The 16,124-nt window shown below is 44.5% G+C and overlaps 2 protein-coding genes across 3 annotated transcripts in view; both read right to left on the bottom strand.

The window, feature by feature from the left end:
* Positions 1-676: 676 nt before the first annotated feature.
* LOC116848739 (xaa-Pro dipeptidase) overlaps positions 677-16,124 on the bottom strand; it is a 22,134-nt gene continuing 6,686 nt past the window's right edge. For both annotated transcript variants that reach the window (XM_032825157.1, XM_032825156.1), the window contains exons 3-9: positions 12,366-12,605; positions 5,372-5,433; positions 5,243-5,287; positions 1,906-2,175; positions 1,341-1,785; positions 1,110-1,261; positions 677-1,032 (exon numbers count right to left, since the gene is read on the bottom strand). In XM_032825157.1, coding sequence (XP_032681048.1) covers positions 996-1,032; positions 1,110-1,261; positions 1,341-1,785; positions 1,906-2,175; positions 5,243-5,287; positions 5,372-5,433; positions 12,366-12,605 — 1,251 coding nt within the window. In that variant the 3' untranslated portion in view covers positions 677-995. The remainder of the gene's footprint in view (positions 1,033-1,109; positions 1,262-1,340; positions 1,786-1,905; positions 2,176-5,242; positions 5,288-5,371; positions 5,434-12,365; positions 12,606-16,124) is intronic.
* Positions 2,182-5,233, bottom strand: LOC116848738. The gene has a single exon (XM_032825155.1). The coding sequence runs from the start codon at positions 4,512-4,514 to the stop codon at positions 2,382-2,384; it is 2,133 nt and encodes a 710-aa protein (XP_032681046.1). The 5' UTR covers positions 4,515-5,233; the 3' UTR covers positions 2,182-2,381.

Raw genomic sequence — 16,124 nt, 5'->3', positions numbered from 1 at the left:
AGAGAGAGAGAGAGAGAGAGAGAGAGAGAGAGAGAGAGAGAGAGAGAGAGAGACAGAAAGAGAGAAAAAGAGAGAGAGAGAGGAGAGAGAGAGAGAGAGAGAGGAGAGAGAGAGGAGAGGAGGAGAGAAAGAGAGAGAGAGAGAGAGAGCGCCGCTAGTTAATGTTTCGCGTGCCTATCGCGGCATGCACCGCGCGCGTACACGTCGGTCACGCAACTGTAAAGCGCCGGCGAGCTCACGCACGATAATACCCGCGTTCGGTTAGGTTCGTTTAGGTTCCGTCCAAGTGGACGCGCGATACCGCGCTCGTGAGGATATAGTCGGCGCGCGTTAACTTTTATCCGGCCAACGAAACGGCACGAAGGCTGTGCTTCTCGCGATAACACTATCCATGCGCTCCGCATTTATTCCTAATCCGCTGGATCATGACGTTGGCGTGCTTGAACTTAAAATTACTCTCAATTCCGACGCTAGCGCGCGAAGCCATCGAGACTGCTTCGTGACAGGGCGTCAACCGAGAAACGAGCGGCTTTCGCGGTGATCTTAAATCTAGCTGTCTACATGATTAGCGCGGCACCTTTACAACTGAGCTTACAAAATGTTATTTTACATACGCGACAAACAAAGATATCGATCTAACGTATCACGATGCCGCCGATGGTGAAGCGACGTGTCATGCCGTCTCACAAACTTTCGTTTTATTCGTTACAATTACGTACAATAATGACAGTCGGTAGAAAAATACATGCTCTCTTATAAGAGAAGTTGTAGGAATATATCTTTTTCTATCACAATATGTTAATATCACAATATCATAATGTTACGTAGATATTCGATACGTATAAAAAAAAAAATTATATATACACACCACACACACATATATATATATATATATATATATATATATATATATATATATATATATATATATATATATATTTAGTAATAGGCATAAGTGTCAACTTTCTCAGAAGTGTTCCATTGCAAACTCACAATTATTTACGTTGCATCTCCTCCTCTATCTCTTCGACCCTGAAACAAATAAATAAAACATCACAACATTTGATCAATTTTTTATGGTAATTTATACGTGCAAGACGAATGCTCACGTGCGCGGTACGTCAGTCAGGTTTTCCACTCCCGTCTCCGTTATAAGAACGTCGTCTTCAATTCTGACGCCACCAAAACCGCGGAACCTTTGCAACTGTTCTGCCACGAGGAACTTTGCTTGATCAGGATTGGCCAGAGCAGCGTCGAGCAACTGCAACAAAAATAACTCCACGTTAGATCAAATCATCAATTTGTCATAGAAATGATACATTAATTATTTTTATACTTACACAATCCACGAAATAACAACCCGGTTCTACCGTGAGAAACATTCCAGCGAGTAAAATGCGAGAAGTCCTCAATTTTCTTAGTCCCGGTTCTTTGGGACGTTCAGGATGATTCGGTAGATATCCACCGACGTCGTGGACATCCAAACCCAACAGATGGCCTAGTCCATGCGGCTGAAAGACCTCGTTTAGACCCGCTTTTATCATATCCTCGACATCGCCCACCAGTAATCCGCCCGCCTTCAACGACGTCAACATCACTCGGTTTGCCAACAAATGCATGTCCGTCCAAGCGACTCCCGGCTTCGCGGCCGCAATCACCGCGTCGCGCGCTTTCAGCACCGCGTTGTAGATCAGTTTTTGATCCTCGGTGAACTTGCCGTTGATCGGGAAACTGCATGTGATGTCAGCCGCATATCCGCAGTAGTTTCCGCCCATGTCGAACAAGCTGTGCGTGACAAAAGGGACGATTACGCAACACGCATGCCTCCAATTACAGAGGATATGTTTACTTAGAACTTGTGGAGTGGAAAATGATTTCTTAATTTCTTAAGGGGATCTCTCTTACCACATATCTCCATCTTCTATAACTTTATTATTCGGAGCGCCGGCATGGCCGTAGTGCAATATGGATGAATTGTGTCCAGATCCGCAGATGCATGTGTAAGACACATGTCTGCATCCTCCCGTGGAGTATACATAATGAGAGAACGCGGATTCCGCTTGATACTCTACCATTCCAGGACGCATGGTACGCATTAGAATCTTATGCGCATCCGAGCTTATCTTACATACGTATCGCAGTACTTCAATCTCTGCTGGTGACTTTATCACTCGACTGTAAAAAGCAAAAAGAAAAATGTATGAAAACCACATTATTAAAAGCACACAAACAGTTGTCAATTTTTACGTAGAGATATTTATTTCGTTCGATGTACAATGTCTCACGGTTTTTCTTTAATTCTATTGTTAAAAAACGACGGGAGTATTGCACTTCGTTTAATCGTGATCTCAGTCCGTAAATCTGTAAACGCGTGAAACAGCTTATGAGGCATCTTCGACGGAGTCTAGGCTTTGCGACAAGTAAGACATCAATTTGTCGTCTTGATTCGCGAGTTTCGTCAGTCTCGTGTAATCTAAGTACGCTACTCGAAAACCTAGTTTTCTCATTTGCCTCTTCCTCATAATCTGCGATCCTATCAGATGTCGACTGTTCCAGCAATAATACTCGGGCAAATGTATCAAGATCGCGGTATTGATGTTTCTCTTTTTATGCAGATTCAAATTGAAAACAGGCGACGACTTCACGAGCGGATGAATTAAAATGTCCGGAATGTAAAAATTTATGAGGGGTAATCTGCTTAGAATAACACTCCTGCTTAACTTGTGTTCTCCACCTACTAAGCGTCCTAACGGCTTGTATATTCGATTAACGATACTCCTAATTCTCGTGTCCACGCTCAACAACTTTGTACTTCTGTCAATGTTGATCGGACTGCCCTGATAATCTTTACATTCTAAGGACATGGTTGTGTCGAATAATATCAATTTGGTCTTCAAGCGATTGATGATAGGCGCGTCTCTTTGGATTTGTAGCCTATTCAGAAGATACGAACTGAAAACTTTATCTAAGAACTTGATGGGATATCTTTCAAGATACGTGCAAGAGAGAAGAATATCTAAAGTATCGCTCAGTTTTAAGTCTGCGAATTTCACGGATAACACTTCGTCAAACGTCTTCCAAAATACCGTCGAGTCTGGTGGCTCAATGTTCAATGAGCCAAACGGCGTAAGTATGGAAGACAATAAAGACGGCGAAATTTCCATCCCGTTTCTCACAAAGTATCTGCTGCATTCGGCGAGAATACGTGGGTTTCTCACTTTTAAACCTTTGCAGTAATCCATAATGGTGGCTACTAAATTGGCATCCTTCATCTCAGCACCCCGAACCGTTACGTATCTTTCCAATGCCTGTTCCACGTTCTCGTCGATATAGTTCTTCGTGTGTAAACTACGAATAAAATCGGCGAGATTCCTCTCGGTCGAACTGGTCATACTCACGCTCGCCCACTTACTGGCGCTCAATAGGCATCTCGAATGCTCCTTCCCGTGATAGCAATCCAGTATATCAGCCATCTGGGAACCGTTCAACCTCAACCACTGCTCCGAAAGTTTTCTCTCCAGAATAATTTCTACCATATTCTTGCTCTGCCGGAAGTACTTGAGCGACTTGAATAACGGTACCAGCAGATCCGGCTTGATATCTCGCTCTCTGCACGCTAAACCTACCCACAGCACGTCGATGTAGTTTCTGTACTTGGGGTCTTTGTAAGAAGACAGGATCTTCACTAGTCCGATCAGCTGCGAAATCGTGAGATTCCCATCCGCGACTCTAATCGTAGCCTCTTTGCACATCCAGTCTTTGTAAATATTTTTCGTCGGGCTGAATCTGTCTCTCTTCAATGCTCGGAGACCTTGCAATATTACCTCGTTGTCTTTACTCTTGACAATTAGATTTACAAGTTGCCGCAAAATAGCGTCCCTGTCGACGGCTTCCGCAAATGATCGCTCGCTCGACAGAGCTTTCCGGTACGCGTGCCAACCGTTTTCCAACTCTATAATCTTCCTTAAACTTTGAAGTGCTATCCGGCAGTTTATCTCATCGGCTATCTCGGTCTTCAATAAAGAATTAGTTTCTTTATCCATGTTCTCCGAAGTGATCGCATGTAGAAGCCGCTCCGCGTCTGTGTTTTTCAGACGTTCGATGCCGGAGTGGAAAAGTATCGCTGTACCTTCGTCGGTTTCTATACTGATGCTTTGCTTTAACGGATCTTTTTTCATCACCGATGTGTCGCCGGTAGAAGAGACATTTTCCTTCTGCTTTTTATCTTTCCCAAGTATACTGAAGTACTGACTTGGCACTAACGATTCAACGGGTTTTTTGCTTTTATTCTCGAAAAGAGCCTCGACATCGGTAATCCTTCGGACTATCACAGGAACTTCTCGTATGTACGTGCCTTCTTGTACAAAAATTGTCGTCTGAAGCAATTGTGTTCCGCTCGGATCATGCGTGCTCGACTCGAAGAGTCTCTTTTGAAATTTCGACGTCAGACTACGTGGTTGCATAAATGCTCTCGTGAGAAACTTTCCCCAGTACACACGGCTCGAGATTATCATCTACAATAACAGGGTTGGGAATACAATCCGAATGCGTAGTACGATGTAGTGAATTTTCTTTCTTTTACCTTTCCGCATTGTATCGCGTTATTGATATTTAATAATTTCCTTGAGAAACATCGTTAAAGACAATTGTCATGCTCGGAAGTATTATAAAACGTTAATCCAAATGTTATAATCACGATGTCGTCGAACACGAAGAAGAAAAAAATCTTCTCTTAATTATTAAAAAGCAAAAACAAATGTATAAAATGTGGAACGACACGAACATGTAATTGGTATTTTGAGCCACTTGAAAGTTGTCAGAAGTATACCGATGCGGTGACGTGTGCCGCTTGCATGAGTCGACCAGCCGATGGCGACACTGATCCCTTCGCGTAATTGACACACGATGAATAACAAAAACTAAGCGCGTTGAGAATGATCATTTTCTGGAATATAGTCACGCATTTCGCATTCCACGTGTGTTATATTAATGAGATTAATTAATCACGCAAGTTATACTACATTATATCGCGCTAATAATTAATTTAATATATTCATTACACTTATTTAGTCAATTAATGTACGTTTCATATACGTTATTCTAATTGGATATAATTTGATATTCATATTTAACTGCGAACATTATCATCTCCTCATTATTCTCTCCTGCGTTCAGCAGTGAAAATTAAGGGACCTTTTTGCAGTCATTACGCAGCTAACAAGCAATTAATACCTATACTCACCACTCACATATTTCCGGGTACAAGATGGATTTGTTCACCTTGAATCTACGATAAAAAGTTGGAAATTAGCTCGCATTTGCCAGTCACGCCATATCCGCGACTGATATGATTCACTTTTTTTATACTTACTCGTCGATGCCGTCGAAAACCAATTCGCGCGACAACAATCCGCTGTCGCTGTTTCTGCCACTCTGCAAAGAGAAGAAGCAAAACAACGATCATCACGAATCAGTATTGTGCTTGGACACACACAATGTGACATATGTGATACCGCGGGTCAAAGTAAAAGTGACCTTACGTAATACTACCGATCCAAGTTGGAATAGAGAAAGCATTTTGCATCCGGCAACGGAAACGGAACGAACGTTTCTGTGTCATCGATTTCTACCGTCTCGTGGAATATGCGCGCGTGATGACGCCGTGTTTTGGTCGATGAATAATAACGATGAATAATAACGATTAGCGTGTATTCGTAATGTGTCGTTACCGATACGAGCCGCTCGTGAATAGCGTTTGTTTCCGAATATCTGGATACCTGAGGTCATTGATAACGCCTGAGTGTATCCACACGGCACACGGGCATTCTTAGAACCGAAAAATGATAAGCGTTTTGCCCGTCCGTTGCTCGATATCACTGTTAAAAATCGAGTGCTCGGTAACCGCACGTCAACATCGCGTCCGACGAGAGACTACTCGTTAGAAAGTAAAGTTGATTTTCACGCGATACGTGTCATGAAACACCGCATAATGACGCCGGTTAGGACGCGCTTATGCGCATACGTCTGCGACATTAGAGAGAACATTAATCATTTTCCGCTGACTAGCCGATGAAAATATTCGATCGGCTCGAACGCGCAGTGGCAAGCAACACGGCCATGAACGCGCGCCGACGTCGGCATTTGTTACATCGGATATTGCAAAAGGTCGCGCAATACGCGCGCACGTGTCGATAAAAATACGCGACAGCAAAAATACGTGTTTGCAATGTGATCGTAATTAGAGTCGCGGACAGCGCTGGGTTACATAGGTTGCCTGCGAGAGACTAATACTTGTCACTACTGACAGCATCGGGGCTGGTATAAAGCTGATGTAACGGCGAAGTCGCTCTTTACCAATGAACAGGCCAAACACGTCATCACTGAGAACAGGCGATCATGATTCTTGATATCGTGACAATTCGCAATCTCACTCTTTCTCTCTCTGTCTCTCTCGTTAGTATAATAACAAAAAATACACATACATGGCTCGCATATTTACGACTGATTTAAATCTACTCAGATATGTTGATCCTTGCAAAATAGCTAATATAAAGCGCGCACGTTCTCTCTTCCGATCGACATTAATATTGATGTGTTTTTACTTTGTGGCGGTTATTACATAAATTGTATTACAAAGGTCAAACATACGAGCGTATTTATCAATATTGTAAATATAGCTATATATCGTATCCTGTGACACGCGTAACTGTATCTTCGCACAAAGCTTGGACGTTACACGTGCATGAGTGCGTGCGTGCGTGCGTGCGTGCGTGCGTGCGTGCGTGCGTACGTGCGCGCGTAAGTTTGTCAGGCAATACAGTTACTAAGCATGAAAGGTTGCATTGTGACCCGCTCGTCGTCGATTATTATACCCGTACCTATTTCTGCCAAGCTTGAACCTCGGCATTAATCTTGCGTCTGGCCGGGATCACAATGTAACGTCAGTGACCCTATAGTTCCCAAACTTGTCTCATTTGCCATGCAGACACGACGTACATCGTCTATCAGTACAACTGCTGATATCGACCGTACGGCTATCGCTACACTCGCTTGCGACAACAGTACCGTAGTTACGAGACGCGAATTTCCACGGTAGCGAATTTCAGATAATCAATTGTGTACGCATATCGTGTCAAAGATACCGACCTTGCTTGTCTCTTGCTAACGCGACTACTTCTTTGGACGCGATAAATTCCACGTGTCGGAATCCAGTCCAGTCTTATCCATCCGAACTACGTTCTCAGCTTGAAAATTGTTCAATTTTACTTGAGCTCTGACAAGCGGGAATTTAGTCTTCCCGCCAACGTTGCAACGCAGGCCACGCCATTTCCAGTTTCCGCTGCGACAATATACACGCGTATACGATATTCACGTGGGTTTAGTAATGTTTTCCCAACGGTATGAATCACTCTGTTTCCACTGTTACTCATCGGTCATTAAATCGTCTCTGTCATGCGTTATCGAGCGGCAATCGGCTTCGGAAGTATTGTTTGCAAACAATATTTCACGGCGTGATTATTGATTAAAGCGCCAAACTAATTCGTATACTAGCGCCAATGGATATTTAATGTCGTTAGATTTAACGGTAATTAGTCCTCTCTCGTTCCCATCTTAATGAAATGAGAGAGATAAGAGTCGCGTAATCATCGCAAGTTGCGATTGGGATCACTTGATTTCACGCATCTTGCATTATACGAACGTTACTGCGTTGATCTTCAGAAATAAACTAGATCAAAGGTTGAGTGTCGCGCTCTGAAATATGGGGGAGAGCTCTCGATTACGTGAAACGTTACGTAAAGTTTATACTTGACAAAACTGGCCGACACGGCTTCTGCGCCTTTCGAGCACGATTAAAAATCCGCGTCCTTGATCCATCTCGGAAAAAGTCAATGTTAAAAAAGTCGGCCGAACGATAACATGCGGAGAAAATAATGAGATGAAAAAAATATCAAATTCTATAATGCCGCCATAAATGTTTATATGTTCGTATAACTTGAACGATGACGTAAACAATGATCGTGTATGAAAAATAATACAAGGCCTCGAAATTGCCGTTTGCGCGTCGCGTGTCGATAAAACTGGTAGGAAACGAATTCTGCAATGTCGATCCTGATCTCTCTTACACATTGAGCATTTGATTGTTGCACATTTCAAAATAGGACGAGACGAACGCTTACAACGAAGTCGCCGGGCATCGATCTTATTCAATGTCAGTCGCCTCTGCAGTCGTTTCAGCAAAATAATACTTTCTACGAAGCTATCAAATATTGATTTTCCCTGTGAGTTTCGCGACGATCCGATTTATCGAACGGCACTGGAAATAGGGAGATGATTCAAGGCCGCCGGAGTCCACGGCGGCACGAGCCAGAACTACTCGGCGTCTTTGTGCTAACGGACGAACCAGCCAGTCTGGAAACGAGTCCTCAACCCATTAGCAAATAGTAGAAATAGCGAAACTCACCCTCGCTTAACTTCTTCGCTCAGTCGCCGCGGATAACTTGCGCGCGAGACGAAACAACCCATTTTCGTCGCTTAAAGCGAGCTCAGTAAATGCACATTTATATCGATCGATGTTTCCTTCTATTTTTCTTTTCTTTTTTTTTTTAGTAGAAATTATGTCAATACGATTTATCCACGTTATCACGTCGGTCGTTTCGTCTCGTGTGCATTTGTAATGAAAAAACCGCGTGTAGAATTGGTTCTCTGTACGATGAGTTGCGATTTCTAGCAACACCATCGGCGCACACATCCGCGAGCTCGCGTTTTCCATCGATTTGATTTTGCCGGACTCGTATCGACAGCGCATTCGTCTATTATCCTTGCCTGACCGAACGAAAAACACGGCGACATACGCGACACGGCAACAACACCGTTCGATAAGCCACAAGTTGATGAATAATCGCGCGACATGACTTCCAGAAAACATCTCTCCGTGGCTGACGCTTCGCGGAGAATTTCCTGCTCTTCGCGTAAGCCATGCGAATCGTCAGAATCGTCCGGTTTGCGCGCCGCGAGAGAATCGAAACGCTTTAAATTGCCCCAAATTGCTCTAAATTGCGTGTTCCCGCCGCATTAGCAAAATTAGTTCCGTGAATTCGCCCAATATCTTTACAAGCGCGACACACAACGATCGCTCGCGCAGCGTAGGAACGTAAACGACGACAATCGGAATGGACGGATATGTGTGTCAATACTGCGAAACTTTACACGGCAGCGACACCCTCGAAATATGCTTCTGAGTCAACCGAAAAATATGTAAACGAATTCGAATGAATATTTTATGAGTCGTTTCCGCGTCACAACGGAACGGGCATTTTCGCAGATGCGCGTTTGATCAGCGAAAATGTGAAACAAAATGCAAAAGTCTCGTCTCACGTTTGTCAAATTCTACGATGTATCTATACACGTAAAATAATATGTGCTGCGTACTAGTAAACGTTTACAAGTTTCAAGCATTTTATAAGCTTGCACATCTACAAATATTTCACAAGTTTATTGTAAGCATAAAACTTATTCAAAACATATTCTGAATCTTGGTGATTTTAGTATTACAATCAAGAATGTTGAATCGCAACAAAAATCCAGTTTGCTTACTGCATAACCAACTTTTTCTACGATGAAGCTTTGTAATATATTTTGTATAAAATATACGTAAAGATAATGAATTCTTCCTTTGAATACGTGATAATGTGCTTTCTGAAATTTGTGACGAGTGTATTTGAAGACTATTATCGAGAAAATATTTTCTGTTGAAGATAACAAGTATTCAAAAGAAGGGAAGTAAACTGATCGCTTTTTTCAGCTGTAGAACGATATTTCTGTGTGAATATGATTTTCTATGATAATGCGCGAATAGGTGTTTTCTTTTCTCAATTCGACAAGTTTAAGGCAAAAGGTCGCGGCCCAGAGAAACGCCGCTTAGAAAAATGCGATTCTCGACGACGAGGTGTCGCCGTGGCCGATCTTAGGAAATTGGCCGCAATTTACCTCGGCACGATCGCACAGCTAAAAGCCCTATCGTTATCGGTGTCAAGGACAATTCGACTGAGCTGTTCGCCGGCAGATTTCAATGCTGGTGCGGAACGAAAATCGTCGCGAGGAACGACAGCTTTCGCCGAGGCGACGCGCAACGACACACGGGATTCACACATTTTTCCTAACAACGGGAAAATCCTCTCGCGACTCCCACGATTTACGTAATTGCCACGTATCCGTAAAGCCCTCCGTCGAGATCGCTTTGCGTTCAGAAAATTCAACAAACGAGCGTCTGTCAGGCGTTAAGCTGAAATATCACACGACTTCATGCCTTCTGACATACAAATGCTAGCTAGATGCATGCAGTGACTGCTCACTGATAAGTTCACTGGATATAAGCGCATGAATCTCTCAATACACGACAGCGATTCATGCGGTAAGCTGAACTGCGAATCAACATGCATGTAAAAAGACTGAAATCGTATGATTCGAACTTTATCAGCGACGCGGTCCGAACGCATTTCGGCTCCGGGTGCCGAAAGTATTCCTCAATGTGGCACATTTGACCGCGATATGAGGCCGGCCCTATCTTTTTGAGTTGACGTAAAATCTATTTGCGGTGTGTCGCACTATCAGATAAGCATTCCGCGCACGTAGCGCGCCCGTATATTTCGGGTGTCTCGTAACACCGCGCTCACCCAGTTACGTTGTCATTGATACACCGTGGTTGGAAACAAATTGACGCCGGTTAGATAACGACCGGTTGAAAAATTCATCGGTTATTTTTCAGCGCCGAGCTATAAACGCGATGTCGGAGCGAAGCAGTGAGCTATGCAAATCGTCGCGAATCAGTTGCCACTGCGCACCACGAGGTTGCAGATGCGGCAGATATTCCGTATTCTCATGCTTTATCGCTTATCACGCTCGTCGAGCTCGGGAAATAAAGTGTGGCGCGCGATTTACCTAAACCTTTTAGTTCTTTTTTTCTGTAAGCTTTGATGCTTTGAGCCGGACCGCTGCTATTTTTACAGCTTCCAACGACGGACAATTTTAATTAAACCGTTCGAATTGAAGAACCGAGCGGCATACGGTACACGAGCAGTATATAAAAGTAAAAATAAGTCATTTGATTTCTTCTTCATTGTTTCTTCGAGAGTATATTGTTCCAGAAAATTTATAATCGCGACAGTATATGGGAAGAAAAAGTTTGACTGGATCAAACAATTTCTGGTGAAAGATGGACGAAAATTCCGGTTTATGTTACCGGAATTTCTGGTTCGTTCGTATTTAATCAAAAGTTTGCTTTATCCGAACCAAACGTTTTCTTTTCCCGTCTACGCGATAGTGAAATTACGATAGAACACAGCGAACAAACGCCCAGTATATTTACACGCTGTTTGGTAAACGAACGCGTCGTCGGGCAGAGCCGAGCCCGAGAAGCGTATTCTGAGATTCTGCTGGATCAACCGTAATTCTAATCCGCGTAGCAACAGGGCGGAATTTAAAGGAGCGTGGAGTGTTTCCACGGGATTTTTGCAACATCCATTTAGCGCGCCGCACAAAACAGGATTGGTAAGCCATCCGGCGACACCAGACGATGCGCCTTCACCTCGACAAATATTCGCCGAGCCGTGACAGACGTCGCATCGCGTAAATGAGGCGCGCTCGAGGGCGCTCTAATTGGAGACGACAATACAGTGAAATTTATCATCGTGGGCACGCACGTGTGCGCACGCGCGCTCACACGCAGCGCATTTGCATTCGCCAAATGTTCAGAAGGCGAAGGAGAGCGTCTGGAGCAGCCTTAACACAAGCGACTCGTGCAACCAACCAGCCGACCGACGCAACTTTCTCGACACATTGTAGAGGCAGACAGTCGCGAAGGAGGCGAAGGTAAACGTCACGAGGCATGCCGTGGCGGATCGCTTATTGCGAGACACGCACACATATTCGCACATACACGCGCGTGTGCAATAAGGTGCTCAACCTGGGAACGCTTCTCGCGAATCAACTTTGTTCTCTGTCTCATCAATCGCTCGTATCGTGCGCAATTATCTTTTTTTGTGTAATACAATATTAAAATATAAATCCTTCTACCTGTGCACTATGTACAATTAAAAAAAGAGTGACGTGGCTATCGTCCCGTATCCCACGTTTAATGCGACCGACCGATTCCACACGTATTTTCGTGTGGGAGACCGAGGAAATCCGGAATCGCAGTCGAACGGACAGAGTCGTTTGATACGGGACATACGACGGAGCATTGTTCTCAGGTCAAGACAATCCCCAAGTTGAGCACTTTCCCCTGCTCGAGGAGCGGGCAGGCAAGCAGGAAAGCAGCAAGCCACAGAGAGCCAACGAGCGTCCATCTGTTCCCAAGCGCGACTTACCAATGTGAGCAAAAGGTGCGCTCGCTTTTCCTTCAGCACGCGCGCAATCTCGTCGGTGTAGCGAGCCTCGTCCACGCCGTATCGCTTCTTGAAGTCGTCCAGAGTATGCAGCTTGCCCTCCCAAATCGCATATTCGGGCGGTAACCTCGGTACAAAGAGGATCGAGGTACCCGCGGCCAGATCGAGAGCGCCGTAACATCCCGGTTCCTCCACAGCGAAGCACCATTGGAAGAATGACTCCTAATAAAGAGAACAAATAAAGTGAGATACGAAAACAGCGAGCACGGAAGTCACGGCGGCGAACAATGTTGAATAATGGAAAGGATCCGCGAAAGATGCGGCATAATAATCGTAGAGCGCCTGTCCGGCATTATTTTTCTCTCTTTTGGGCATCCGCCTAGAATTACCGACACACCTTTCAGTCCTCACGTAGAGACATTGAGCATTTTCGACTTGAGCGAAATTTCAACAAGACGAATAAATATATCGGAGAACGCCAAGAGACGGTCTTTTCTTTCTTGAATCGATAACTGTTTATACAATTGAAATAAAGAACAGCGTTCGACGTTGCGGACTGTTGGCGACGATATTTACTCCACTTGCGATTCCGCAAGTACATATATCGCAATTCCCGTTCTCATATAGTCGAATTCCTTTCGCGAAATCGAACATCGCGATATTTATCCTTCGACTTCCCCAAACAAATAGGTCATCACGCGATATTACGTGAGAAATCGATGCCGCCTCGTCGGCCTGATCTCGCCAGCGCTCGTCGATCGTATGCCGACCGTATTTGAGCTGATATTGGCCACGTCATCGAGTCGATGCCAGCTACAGCCGTTCCCTGTTGAGGATCTTGTCCGACGATTTAGTAGACGATGGCGAGATACTTTGGCGCGTGTCGTTCTTCTTGTTTTCCACAGCGATGAAGACCACGAATCGCCAATTTTGACGGGACGGAGGAACTGTTCTTGATTTTCGCACACATCAATCACGACAGTTTCTTTCTTCCGTTTTCTATTTCCCCTCCCTCTCTCTCTCTCTCTCTCTTCATTTGTTGCAAACGTAATAAAAATATTGCGGCGGATTCGCTGTGGCGATCACACGGCCGGACATCGAATCGATGTCGGTTAAGCTACAACTTCGAAAAAGCTCGTACAGGAAACAGATTATCCCGAATATACTTGGCGCTTCTCCATGGAGAGGAATAAAGCGGAAATACCGTTCCTGGTTTTCTAGCACTGGAGACTTAACATCTCCTTTTTGTTGGAACGAGCCGCCCAAGTCACAGCGAGGAGGAATCTCGCAAGCCTCAGGAAACTCGTTCCTGTTTTGTATCAATAAATTCCGCAATCTTTATAGCCTGACCGGAGCGGAATTCGCAGACTCGCAAGAAAAAGCAGTCTAGATAGCAAAAACTACAGGAAAAGCGATAATTTAATGGCTACGCCAAACATTATTTATCTCGAAATCTCTGACAAATATTTCCCAATCTTCGTGCTAATTCCTGACTGTGTTATTTCGCGAACGGTGAATCAATTTCGCCCATCTTTAGTTCATTCCTAAAAAGTGTTGAAGGCAACAAAAAGAGTACGCGAGCGTATCAGTGAGAAAGAGACGAGGAAAAACAAAAATATGGCAGGTGCAGTCGTAAACAGAAGGAATCTGCTATGTAGACAATGCTGCGATATCGCGTCTTTGGCAACATTGGCCGAGGTCGTCGTCGTCGTCGTCGTCGTCGTCGTCGTCGTCGTCGTCGTCGTGAGTTCCGAAAAATCCGGCAGGTCGAAATTCCAAGGATGAAACGATGAGAAATGAGCCGAGCCCGTGTGAGTCGTAACGCGTTGCGTCCTGTGTTTGGGTTCAAGAGCTGAGCTCTTCTCACTCTCTCCGTCTCCTGAATGTTGCTCTCAGGTTCTCGTTTCCGCCCGATGCTGAGAAAGACGGAGATGGCAGACAAAGAGGGAGAGGAAGGGAGAGAGAGAGAGAACGTCTTGGGAACGATCGGCCATCAGGTCAACGCGCTCTCGGCACAGCCAGCAGGTATTATCTTAAAGGAACTGTATATATACATATATAGATATGTATATACATATAGATATAGTACACATAGATATAGTAAACATATCCGTACGATGACGCGATACCCGCGGCCAAGTATTTTGTATGCATATGCGTGCTGGCAGAAGAATGTTCGTGTCTATCGCTTTACACGTAAGTTATGGGACAGATAGCGTTCGTGTTAGCATTAGCGGTATCTTTTCTCGTTTCCTCGTAAATATTATTTATTTGTGGATTTCTCTGCACGTATTAGCCCTTTATTTGTGACGTTTCTTTTGTCGATAAAAGTGCCTCCAAATGTGCTTATAAGCCAATCAAAAGGGTTGTAAGTCACATTTAGAGACACTTATTGATAAGAAGCATCGTCACCGCTAGATTGTATTAATATCTAGAGCGCTTCTAATAATATTACGATTGCTACGAGAAATTCTGTCTATCGCATTGTTAAATCTAGATGTATTATTTGTTATTATGACTGGTTGTGAGGGAGCGGCGCAGATATACCGGTCGGACAGGCAGTATTGAGAATACACACAACGACGGTGGATTGAGGCACAGCTGCATTAAGAAAAGATCCGGCGACGTAAGGGTCGCGTATTGATCGCAACATCGCGCAACAATAGCGGCACGATATCGAATTCAGCACATCGCTTCAACTATCGCACGAGCGGGAGAGCGAGTGAGAAGAGCGCACACAAAGAAACGCGGTTCGCTATTCGCCAAATTAGAAACTGGAACACTTTGATTGCATGCATGTAGGGTGTTCCAGAAGCGCCAGATATCCCTCCAACCGCGGACCGTGTGACGCGAATTTCGCCGTCGAGCCTTCCCGCGCGGAGATCCCACGGGATGTTCCTGCACGTTTTCTTTTACCCTCTTCATGTTTTTTGTCCACTCTTATTCTCGCAAAAATTAAATTGCAAATAAAATTTCGTTCGAGTCGTCAAATTGATTAGACCAGAAGAGCAAATTTTTCTCAGATATTCCCTGAGTATGATTCGCGAGCTCGGCGCCAGCGTTGCTCGAGAAGATCAACAATGACGCAAGCGTGGCGCGAATTCGAACGAGTCTGGAACATCTCGAGATAATGGTCTCGTTCTACTCGCTGGGGTGAAGAGAAGGTATCACCTAATTCGAGCAAATCTGATCGAGCTCTATCGTGTTTTACTTGTTCCCACCAGATCCACTTTCGTCGGCGAAAAATAATCTGGGTCGCGCGACTCGTGGGTGCCGGCGTTTTACGCCCGAGTACGCTAAATGAGATCTCGAGTACAATTATTAATTCGCAATAAAACCGAATGTGATTTGCGCACTAGATTGAGAATCAATTGGCTACGTTTGGCACTAAATGCACGTTCCTAGCAGAGACAAGTTCCTACTTAAGAAAGAAAAGGATTATAATGTCGGCATCGCGAGCGGACAAATGTCTAGCGAAATAACCGACGAACGAACGAACAGAATCATATTTTGTGATCCACTAAGGATCGCATGAGATTTGGTTCGAGATAATCGTGGCCAAGCACTCAACGGAGAGCGTGTGAGCGGCCTGAAATATGGATGGGCCGACGAACAAATGAACGGTTGTGTTTTACTAGAGAGAGAAAGAGCCGCCGGAACGGTACCTCGGCTTCTAGTAAAGCGAGTTTTAAAAGCAAGAAAGAGAGAGAGAGAGAGAGAGAGAGAGAGAGAGAGAGAGAG

This window comes from Odontomachus brunneus, unplaced genomic scaffold (assembly GCF_010583005.1).
Source record: "Odontomachus brunneus isolate Ranch 3 - 2012 unplaced genomic scaffold, Obru_v1 Obru_scaffold_100, whole genome shotgun sequence".
NCBI lineage: Eukaryota > Metazoa > Arthropoda > Insecta > Hymenoptera > Formicidae > Odontomachus > Odontomachus brunneus.
The sequence above is the reverse complement of the archived record's forward strand: the minus strand, read 5'-3'. Positions and strand labels throughout refer to the sequence as shown.